The sequence below is a fragment of the Orcinus orca genome, chromosome 9, assembly GCF_937001465.1.
Source record: "Orcinus orca chromosome 9, mOrcOrc1.1, whole genome shotgun sequence".
Classification (NCBI taxonomy): Eukaryota; Metazoa; Chordata; class Mammalia; order Artiodactyla; family Delphinidae; genus Orcinus; species Orcinus orca.
This window is the reverse complement of record NC_064567.1, coordinates 58,498,213-58,510,409: the sequence shown is the minus strand read 5'-3', so window position 1 is coordinate 58,510,409 and position 12,197 is coordinate 58,498,213. Positions and strand designations below refer to the sequence as shown.

Below are 12,197 nucleotides of genomic sequence, written 5' to 3'. Positions count from 1 at the left end.
GCTCACTTCTAATTTATTTCTGACTTATTAAGCATGGGTTCCAGAAAATCCCGTGATAAAAAAAAAAAAATTCAGTTCTAATTTTTGCTATCCTTAGTTCTTCATAAGGCAGATACTCCATGTTAGGTAGATCTACAATTTTGATCTATCACTGTAGTCATTGAAAAAAGTTAACTTTTTGGCTTTTCTGGTTTCAGCTTTTCTGCCTGAACTGAAAACTCATTAAAATGACAAGGATCATAAAGGTGTATCACGGTACAGCCTTTCCCATTTATTAACCCTTCAAATAGGGGCAAAAATCCTCTTCTTCCTCCAGGTGGATGTAGAGATGATATATCTTTAAGTAGCCCTGTTAACAGAGGGCTGGCAGCCTGTTCCCAAGCCAGTCATACTGTCTGGATTAGATCTCAGCAATCTGTTTAGCCATAATCTAGAGACGGTTTCTTTATTCTATGTACTTATAAGAAGAAATAAAGTTAGAAATAGAGGAAAATTGCATTACTAAATATGATTATCCAGGATTTCAAATTCTACGCACAGGGATACAGAAAGAAAAGAGAAGGAAAGTAAAGAGAAGAAAAAATATATTTATATATATACCAGCTCATGATTTTGTCTAGTTTAAAAAGAAAGAAATGATTACATTAGAAATATTTTTTAAGTATATATTTAAAGAAATAGTAAGAGCTACCGGTTTAGATTGGGTGACTAATGCTGTGCATTAAAAAAACAAATCCATTTTCTATCGATTTTACAATTACACCTATAATTTTTACCTTGTTTATAAGATGCCAAAACCATATTCTCATCTTCAACTTCAAAAACTGTGTCCACATCTATTTGCCTTTGGATTAAAATGGCCTTCAATTTTCCGAAGTCATTTGACTTTACAGCCTCAAGGAAATTTCTCTTAACTAACTTGGCAGCTGCAGATTTAGTGATAGGGGCAGCCGTGCTGTCCATCCTTCCTCTCCCTCTGGAAGCTGTATTGCGATTTATCAGGAGAGCGGCACCAAGCTAACAGGCACATGCTAGAGAGCCCACAAACTGGCAGCTAATTTTATCCCAAAGTTATGCTGATCCGTTCTATTTATATAGGGACCATTTTAAACTTCAAAATATCCTTCTTGGCTGTCACTGCACTCTCAGGTCTTTTAAACTGGTTCTATACTAACTAATTCATTGAATAACATAGTGTATCAATATGAAGGAAAACCCTCACAATACATTTCAGAGAATGAAATGTCACTATTATTTCTTATACAATCACAGTAATAATGTAAGATTTAAAAGCTCTTAACTTTTCTTTTTTTTCCCCTCAGTAAAAACATCTGGTGCTCAACTGGAGATCCAATGTCTTGCTCTGATTAACCAATAGCCACAAATGAAAATTTGTTACAGTTGCTGATACATGTGCTTCTGAAAACCTATAAAATTCTGTAATAAGAGCCTGCAAAATCAAGCATGGTCATACACATTTGAAAACAAACAGAAGGTTATCAAGTGACTTAGACTTGAAAAATTTCAACATCATGAAAGAAAGCAGGGTAGGGCGATGGTGGTAGGGGATTATTTTAGGTAAAAAGAGACTAAAGAGACAAAACAGCTAAATGCAATGACTGAGTAAACTTTATTTAATCTTGTATTTTAAAAAATCAGTTAGAAAAGACTATATTGGTACAGTTGTGGAAATATGAACATGGACTAGATATTACTTTATAATATAGAGTTATTGTTAATTTTTTAAGGTGTGGTAAAAGTATTGTGGTTATATAGAATAATATTCTTATTCTTAAGGGGTAAACTGTCATGATGCCTAAAGCTTCTTTTCAAATAATTCAGAAATACAAAAATAAATGTGTATATATATGTATACATATATACGTGTATAGATATGTGAGTGTGTGTGTGTATGTAAATAGAGACAGAGAGAGAAAGCAAATGTGGCAAAAAATTAAAAGTTGGCAAATCTAATGAGGGATTTACGGATGACCATGATATTATTTTTTCAGCTTTTCTGTAAGTTTGAAATTTTCCAAGAGAGAAAAATACTCAATTTTTAAATGTACAAATCATTACAAATTAGAAAAATTGTGATAGTAAATGTTAATTTGAACATAAAGAAATTACACTTTATATATTTTCTGTGGGAGTCAAAACTGGTGCAAACTTTCTGCAGAATAATTAGCAACATGAATTTAAAAAAACTAAAAATGATAATAGTATTCAATTCTTAGAATTTACATAAGCATATAGACATTGATGCAAATTGTAACATAGTAGTTTAACTTATTTCATTGATGTGTAACACAAATACAAGAAAGTAGAAAGTGACAAGTCATAAGTATACGGCTTGTCCAATTTTTACAAAATGAACACACCCCTGTAACCAACCCCCAGGTCGAACCACAGAGTCGTTCAGGTACACTTGAAACTCCCTTTATGTCACTTTTCAATCCAAACACTCACCTGACCCCCAATGACAACGACTATCTTGACTTCTAATATGGTAGATTAACTTTTTTTAATGTTTAAGATTTTTGTTAATATTCTTAATTTTAAATCTTCAAGAAGATAAAATTTCAAGCTTAACATAGTGTAAAGTATTTGTCCTGAAATAATGGATGGATAAATGAATAAAAATGTATATATAGATGATTATATTGTTAACAATAGTAAAAAACATGGAAGCAATCTAAGTGACTGACAGCAAAAAATTTGATAAACAAATTATGTCATATCCATGTAATGAAACACCCTTCAGTCATTATGACTAGGTAGATATATACTGATTTTAAAATATCTATGAGATAAGTAATTTATAAAATAGTATATGTAGTATAAATATTCTTTAAAAATATCTATACTGGGCTTCCCTGGTGGCGCAGTGGTTGAGAATCTGCCTACCAATGCAGGGGACACGGGTTCGAGCCCTGGTCCGGGAAGATCCCACATGCCGCGGAGCAACTAGGCCCGTGTGCCACAACTACTGAGCCTGCGCGTCTGGAGCCTGTGCTCCGCAACAAGAGAGGCCGCGATAGTGAGAGGCCCGCGCAACGCGATGAAGAGTGGCCCCCGCTCGCCGCAACTAGAGAAAGCCCTCGCACAGAAGCGAAGACCCAACACAGCCATAAATAAATAAATTAAAAAAACAAACAAACAAAAATCTATACTTATATAATGTACAAATATATGTATATATTTACCTAATTTGTCTCTGTCTATATAATGTATCAATATGTGTACTAAATGCACACGTAGGAAGAAAACTCTGTACGCACGCATCAATTCCCAAATATCATCAGCTTTTGTCTCCTAATGCTAAGATTACATCTGATTTCTTCTTTATCTCTTTCTTATTTTCTGAAGTCATCTACAATGAGCACAAATTACATTTGTGATAAAAATGTATTTCTGCACTGAACGTATTAATAACGATAACTTGGTAACGCAGCATAAGCACAGAATTGTAGATTCCATAAAGTAAGGAACTAAATCATTCTCCTGCCCTCAGTGCTCAGTATGAATGAATAAATGAATAATGAATGAATAAAGAATTATTCATTGATTATTTACAAGGTCCTTAGCACTATGCTTGGTTGAGAATAAGATACTGTTCCTTTTATGTCCACATGCATGACTCAAGTATAGCAATTATTGATTGATATGTTTTGGCCCTTTTTGACAAACCTAAGAGAAAGAAAAGCATTCCCGGTAGAGGAAACAGAGACATAGAGTTTTACTTTATTGGAGGATAATTAGTCCTGGAAAAGATAACGAAAATTCACACTACCTAAAATTAAGACTGAATTTCACAGTTGGGGGGTGGGGGTGGGGTTCTCTTAATTCATCTTGAAAAAGAAAAGCAAAAATTATAGGGAACATATTTTCATCTAATATTTAACTTGTAGGCTGACAGTTACTTGTATAATTCATAGAACCACAAAATACAATGTTTACTATTTTCGGAGAAAGATATTTAATTCTTCTGATTCAATTTCATAATGACATGAAGCAATATACTTTACCTTTTGAATGGTTTTTGTCAAACTAATATATAAAAAGAATCATATTTACAAACGTACTCAAGAGCTTCAACAGATTTGCCAAGGGCCTTTCTTCATCCTTTGATATTCCAATGACATACAAACTCAATGGCTGGAGTTCCCTCTAAAACACCAGTCAAATCCTCATGCTCTCAAACTTTTCTTATGCAATTATTAACAGAAATAACACTGACAAATTGCCATTAGTAAATGGTTTTGTATGTGATTTGGGCAGTTCTCCAACGTTTTCATCAACCTCATGAAATCTTAGCTGATTTACAAAATTTGCAATTTCACTTTGTGATGGACATCAGAAAACCCAAGTGAGATATAGACCCAACAGTCAAGGGTATGTTCTCATATTTGAGTTTGCCACCTTGTGACCCAAGGGACTAAGATAATGGGTGATCAGTTAATAGGCTCCATAATTCTTAACAGTAATAAAGTTTTTAATCTAACCTTACCATTCCAAATTTTACATTTTCTGCTTTCAAGGATAAACAATAAGTTGAGAGGGAGGGAGGCAAATACCAATGAATATTGAAAAGGAAATATCAGATAATACATAATTAAATCTCACATTGTGGTTCACAAAGCAATTCATTCCATTATTGGAAAGTTAAAGTCAGAGCTTCTTTGTTATATTGAGTCAAAATCTGCCTATTCATAATTTCTTCCCATTAAGTCTAATTATGAACATGCAATTATACATTTACAATTATACTCTTTCTAACATTTGAAAATAGCATTCTCTCTCATTAATCACTTTTTTCCTCAGGTAGTGTCAACTGTTTCTTTTTGGGGTGATTTTCAGAATTCTCTTGTCCTGCCTGTTCTCTTCTGGATCCTCTTTAGTTGATTGATAAATGCCCCTCTTAAATTTTGGTGCCTAACATGGAACATAATATTCCTAGAGGGAGCTGAAAACAAAGGATTCTGATGGATGACACCAGGGACACTCTGCTTTTGTTGAAATTGTATTGGGATTCTTAGAGGGCACTTTGCAAGCTTGCCTCGTGTTACAGTTGTAATTCCTTCAGCAAATACCTACTCAGACCTTCAATATGCCAGACACTTATTCAGAGCACTGCAGTGGACAACAACAACAAAAATCCCTGCCCATGTGGAATTAAGCTAATGGATTTAAGTAGTAATGAAGTCCCCAGATCTTTCCAATCTCCTGTACACTAGAAACTGTCACAAAGTTGTAATTCACTGAATTTCGTACAGAAATAATATAGCTTGTTTATATGCAATTAATTGATCTGGTCCCCTTTATGGGTTTTCTACATAACTTAGTGGCAAAGGGAAGGACAACTTAATTTTAGTCCAACTGGATATGCTTAGTCTGATCCAAATATTTAGCAGTCTCTTTAGGTGAATCCTCAGTCTCTTTGGATAAAAGTCTCTATCTTTGAGAATTTTGAATTTCCCTCTAATATGGTCATTTCCAATATGGATTTCCCTCTGAAAATATGGGATACGTATAGGAGCAATACTAATTAAAAATACTAATACTTAGCATCCAGAATCAATTAGAAGAGAATTTAGCCATAAATAACCAGTATGACTAGACCAGTGTACACCAGGTGAAGATCAGTCAGGGGTAGGAATGCAGCTTATATGACCTCATGAGAGGAGAGGCAGTCCTAAGATGAACTCATTGTCCTCTAGACCCTCCCTGATCTTCATAGCAGAGTGGCTCCTCTAAATTGGTCTTGTCTGGGTGTATTCAGGTTTCTGGCATCCACCACTGGAGAACGTGATCCTAGTCATTTGCCTCCAATCTTGATGTCCTCAAATACCACAGCCTCTGGCTATGTTAGTCCAATCTATGCTCTGAAACTCTGTGTCCTCTCTCCAGGCACACTGTCACTCTCTCACACTTCATACAGAGACCATGAAGAACCAGCAGCTTTCTATAGCCACCTTCTTGCCATCTTTTTGGGGCCAGAATGGACATGGACCTAAGCTGAGGGCTGGGGTTCTCCAGGGCGTCTACATTCTCCCCGATGCTGAGTCACTGCTCTCAGCATCTTCAGACCTCCTCAGGCATATCTTGTTACCAAGTCCCCTCCCCTCTCCATGGCTCTACCAACGTTCAACTCTGAAACAAGTGTGTGACTAGGGATGAGAACGTGGCATCTGACCCCTCAATCAACCTACATCTCTTCTCATAATCCCTCAAGACTTCCAGGCTTCCTGACTAAAAGGGTCCAGTTTTAGACTTCTTACTTCCTCTTTAACTTTTTCTTTGTCTCCCTAGGTCGGCAAGCTTGTTGACCTCCCTCCATAGGTGGAAGAGCTGTCATTGCATTGTGGAAGAAACTTTGGATCCTGAATCCTTTGAGCATGGTTCTTGATATACTAAAGAAGGAGATACAATTATTTAGAAAAAAATCCTCATTTTCTTAAAGCCTGATTTTCACAACTATTGCATTTCTAAAAGTCAGCATTGAGATTTAAACCTTATCAAAGGCCAATATACCCTAGGGTGTTCTCATACTTTCTTTCCTCGGGTTGATAAACATCAAGACTTGGCCCTGAAGGCTGAGGGCTACAAAGTACACGATTTAAGAATGAAAATTAAAAGCATTGATTTAATGTTTGGAAACAAATTTATAATTTTGACCTAAAGAAAGGACTTTAAGTTTTCCCACCAAAGCTATTTCGGTCCCATCTCATAACTATAAAAATAAATAAATGCAAATTCTGCAGAATATTTTGAGAAAACAAAGCAAATTTCCATGAAGAAATGCAGAAAATTGAGAAAGTCATCTGGATTATTGTGCTAAAAAATCAATTATTGACCAATTTATCTGAGCGGCAGAGGATAAAACTAAGAGATTATTATTTGCACTTAGAAAACAAATAGCAGCTTAATTAAAATACCCCTCAAGGTCATTCTAATATATAGGAAGTAAAGTGACCAATGCTAATAAAACACATTTGAGAGCTTTCCACATTATCCAGACCACTGCTTCAAGCCACCGTCTCTCTAGGCCTCAAGAGGCAAAATTACACAGAGACTATATTTCACTCTGTCTGTTCAGGCCCGTCAGAAATTCCTGTCTCCTCTGATCTTAAAAATAAAAACTCCCCATCCTGTAAGAAGAGTTTTTTATTAGTGTTTCGCAACATGCTCAGGACAGTGTCCTCTCCTCTCGGAGCAAAGTGAAGAACCTTCTAACAAGGTGATGATATTGTGCAAGGGGCCTGGAAGACCCTCTTGTACTCTCTGAGGACCTATAGGGGAGGCAGCAGGCACAGAAGCCCGGCTGCTTGTTTTCTTGATGTCTGTGTACAACATAATCTGACCACTTGGAGTATCTTCTCTGAAGCACAAATAGCTCCTTGGTCCCTGAAGGCATTTAAACATGAATTTGCTACTAAGCCAGCAACTACCTATCAAAGGCAACCACGGAGAAGAAATCAGAAGCCAAGGCTTCTAAGATATACCTACAGAAACCAAAACTTCTGTGAAAACAGAACCCCTTGGGCCTCCCTGACTTTTCTAGGCAGATGAATTAGGATGTCCTTGCCATCAGCCCACAGAAATTGTTGATAAGCTGATCTGGTATCTTTTTCTTCTTAGCTGCTATACTTAAGTCTACCATGCAGCATCTTACTGATTACATGCCATCTTGTTTTGTTTGTTATTGTGTCATATATGTTAGTGTTAATGTTTTGTATAAAGATTGCTTTTGGTTATAGGTAACACCAACAACTGAAACTGACAAATAATAAAAAAGATTTATCAGCTTACAGAATGGACAATTCCAGTTAAAGCATGGGTTTCAGGACAGCTCTGATCCAGGGATCTATAAAGTCATCAGGGCACTTTCAGGTTGCTGGGACTGTTAGTGGTGTAATTACAATTGTCATCATTATTTCTAGTTTACAGATTAGGAAAACTAAGAACGCAAAGACTGTAAGTGAATTATACAAGGTTAAATGACAAATAAATGACGGATCCAAGATTCAAGCCTACTCCTTGAGACTCCAAACCAATGTTGCTATTGGAGCAAAGGCTTCTTATAGAGTTTTGTGAGGCATTGTATTATGATCACTAAGTAACCTAGGAAAAAATCTGCTTAATTTACCTCTTCATTCAATAAACATTGATTAGGAACTTACTATGGGCCAGGCACTATATTAGTCATCTTTTGCTACATAACAAGTAACCCCAAAATGCATGACCTTAAAGCAATAATAATCACTTATTATCTCTCATGGTTTCTGTGGGTCAAGAATTCAGACAGGACACTATGGGAAAGGGAAAGGCTTGTCTCTGCTACATGATATTTGAGTCCTCTGCTGGAAGACTCAAAGGCTAGGTGTTAAAAGATCCCCTTTCAGAACGGTTTGGTCACTTAGCTAACAAGTTGGTGCATGCAGTTTGGTTCCTGTCCATGTACTCCACGGGGCTGCTTCAATGTCCTCATGACATGGCAGCTGGCTTCCCCCAGAATGAAGAACCCGTGAGAGAAAGTTGGAAGCTGCAATGCCTTTTCTTACCTGACTTAGGAAGTCATACACCACCACTTCCACCATATTCTTTTGGCCACACTGAGCTGCCCTGATTTGATGTGAGATGAAGATAAAAGAAAAGCATGGGGGACTTCCCTGGTGGCCTACTGGTTAGGATTCGGGCTTTCACTTCAGGGGCCCGGGATATATCCCTGGTCAGGGAAGATGCCACAAGCCACACAGTGTGGCCAAAAAAAGGAAAAGAGAAAGAAAAAGAAAGGCATGAATACCAGGAAATGAGAGTCATTGGGGGTTCATCTTAGCCACTGCTGGGGCTCTTCTTAAGCACTGTAAACACATGAAGAAAATCCCTACCTTTATGGAGCTTGTGTACTAGTGAAGGGATCATAGGGGAATCAGACAATTAAAAAAACAGTAAAAAAACATAGTTTGTCAGGTGGTAATACATGCCATAGAGAATAATAAACTAGGGAAAGTCTAGGATCCCAGCCAGCTCATAAGTCACCCATGTATATAGATCAGAAAAATGTATGTTCCTTTGGGCCAATAAGTGAAAAAAAGCACCCTCCACTTCCAGGCTAGCCCTGGGAAGGTGTTATGGCCTTGGAAAGCACGGCAATTTCAAATATATGATCAGAGAAGTCCTCACTTTCCCTGAGCAAAAACCTGAAAGAAGTGTGAGAGCAAGGCATGCTGATATCTAGGGGGAGAGCTTTCTAGGTCACGGAAGCAGGAGATGCTAGTGCCCTGAGATAAGGAAAAGGAGGTGACCCTAAAAGGCCATCCTGATTCAGATACCTCTACCTCTTTTCAGGTATTTTTGAAGCTCAATAAAGCTTAACAGTGTAACTGATGTATGTCATTTATTTCATTTCTTATACTTCTTGAACCCAAGTCCAATTCTCTAAGTTAAACTTAGAACAGCATTTTTGTATTTGCTGTGTGTCTGGCCTGGTAGTTAAGTTCTCAAAAATGGCTTATCATTGATGATAGTTTTATATATTCCATAAATAAGCAGAAAAGTACACACTTCATTTTATTTGTGGATATTCAGTATTGAAGTGGAGCAAACACAAAAATTTCTCAAACTATATTAGGGTTTCAATTCCCTGTTCTCCAAGGTCCCTATATCACCCTTCATGTCAGGGCATGGCAGACGATTTATAACAGAGACCTTGCAAACTAGTACCATTACAGCTATACTTTTGTAACAATGCAGATCAAGTCTGTGTGCTAAGCATACTATTTCATAAGAACAATTTCCATGGTTGAAAGAATCAAACCAAACAATGTATATAAATGTGATTTGTACGTTGTAAAGCATTCCAGAAGCATTACAGGATTACTGTTGCTGCCGTTCATATCAGTGAGAGCTAACAGAACATCACAACTCTCCTGAGAAAGAAAACTCTCCTGAGTAGCTCCTGGTGTTACTGTAAAAGAGCACTGGACTGGGAAACCTGGTTGTGTTGCCAGCTCTGGTGATAATTAGCTGTGTGTGTTTCAAATAATTCAAAATACCTCTCAATGACTCAGTTTCCTCTAAATCAAAATGAGACCTACTAGACCCACTCCTCAGTCTTTAGTTTTTCTTTTTTTCTCTCATTGAATTCGGGGTCTCCTGGATATTGGCAAAGCTTGACAGTGTTTTACAAGGGCAGACGTCCGTGCCCCATTCTCTGAATGGGCTGCCCATTGCCCTTGCCCGCAGAGAGGGTCAGTTTCTGTCTTCAACCAGTTGGGGGCGCTGGAAGAACTCTTAATACCGTCTCAATTCTAAAGTTCTTGGTGGAATTACAAACTGGAAGCGTGTGTTTAGCATAAAATCTGTTTTTAAAAATCCCACAAATGACTGAAATGATTGCTTTGTAAGCAATAGGGCTCAAAATCCTTCTCAAGCACATCTTCACTTAGAACTCTATTTGTGGCCTGGCATCCTTCTCTTTGGAATGCTGAAGCCATTCTTTAGCCACTACTACACACTTGGAATTAATATCGGCGAGCAAACCAGCTGTCTTCCATGTGAGAGTATTTAGACTGAATTTGTAGTGCATCACTCGGAGCTTTTCTAGGGCTTCTTGGTCGCTGGCACCATGTTACATTGTTCTCTTTCATTTGCTCCCTTAATGAGTGGTGGATGACAGAATGGCTGGATTGACACAAGCAATAACCAAGCTCTGGTCCACCTGAATTTTGACAGACTACATTTAATGTCATCGTTGACTGTGAAAGACAAGGTTTCTTGAGATAAAACATCCCTGCGCACACAGGGGGGCACTGACTCTGTGCTCCAGGTCTCCTAGCAACTGGCCTGCATTTACATGCCCTTCCAGCATGGTTCAAACGCCCAGCAGAGCTTGTATTTCCATCCCTCACCCCGTTACACACATCACAAAATCAACTCGAGGGAATCATTTACCACAATTTTGTCTCATCAGAACATACACAGCATTTGCATCCGCTTTTTAATTTTGACAAATTTACAAAGCAAGAGGGAAGAAAACTGCCCTTCCCTTTCAGGTGTTAAAGACATCAGACTGTTCTGAGTTGTCTTTTCTAACATTCTGGAACGTCTGTTAAGACCTACAGCTCTGGGCTTCCCTGGTGGCGCAGTGGTTGAGAGTCCGCCGATACAGGGGACACGGGTTCATGCCCCGGTCCGGGAAGATCCCACATGCCACGGAGCGGCTGGGCCCGTGGGCCATGGCCGCTGAGCCTGTGCGTCCGGAGCCTGTGCTCCGCAACGGGAGAGGCCACAACAGTGAGAGGTCCGCGTACCGCAAAAAAAAAAAAAACCCTACAGCTCTCAGAAGCCAGTAAGCTTTTTACCAATTAGAAAGATTCCTCAACTTTATTTTATGTTTGTGGAGATACTAAGCTGTGAATGCCCACAAAATGCGTGAAAGCTGTTTGTTCTGGAGCACTGCTGAACATAACACATAATCTCTGGGTTCTTACAGAGAAAATTTTGCATGATGAGTCATGCAGACAAAGCTTCAGTTACAGGAAAACCATAGGAAAATAATCTACCTAAAGAAAAACAGCATTCTTGCTTTTTCAAGAACTTACTTACTTGTCAAGTAGAATCACAGAATTTTAAACTAGAAAACAGTTTTGACTTAAGTGTATCAAACCTACTTATTTAAGGAAAAAAAGTACTGAGACCAGATAGCTTGTGTGACTTACTCAAGATTCCACAGTTAATCAGTGGCAAAGTGGGGGCTCAGACTTAGGGTCAAGCTTCATACTTTAGTTTTTGATGCTGCCTCCCTACAGTTCTCATTTTATACCTCCTCTCCCCAGTGGACTTAGCAGTGTGAAGAAAAAATAGGCAGCCACTTTAGTGCACACGAGAAAGTCATCCTACTCTCTTTAAAGTGGATAAATTTATGAAAACTTTACAAATTCGTAAAACAAGCAGTGTTCAATTATTATTTTATATATGTGATATTCTGTTGTGGTTGCTATGTATTCAGGGGATTCAAAAGCTCACACAGAGTTCATCCTTCGGCAGATATTTAAGAATGCTCTCTTAGAAAGAAATCCACAAATACAGCTTCTAACAACAAAGCACATTTAAAAGCTGTGAACATTTTTCTGGAGAGAATTAAAGCCATGCTGTTAGTTGTCATTTATGTGCTGTCTTTAACACACCAGGCC

The 12,197-nt window shown here is 37.9% G+C and overlaps 1 protein-coding gene across 3 annotated transcripts in view; it reads right to left on the bottom strand.

Moving 5' to 3' along the window:
- Positions 1 to 12,197, bottom strand: part of ASB4 (ankyrin repeat and SOCS box containing 4) — a 121,598-nt gene that overhangs the window by 64,147 nt on the left and 45,254 nt on the right. Inside the window, exon 1 of one of the 3 annotated variants that reach the window (XM_004265574.3) lies at positions 777 to 1,033. The exons of the other annotated variants lie outside the window; for them this stretch is intronic. Coding sequence (XP_004265622.1) covers positions 777 to 963 — 187 coding nt within the window. The 5' untranslated portion in view covers positions 964 to 1,033. Of the gene's footprint in view, positions 1 to 776; positions 1,034 to 12,197 lie in introns of those variants that run through there. 3 annotated transcript variants of the gene reach the window in all.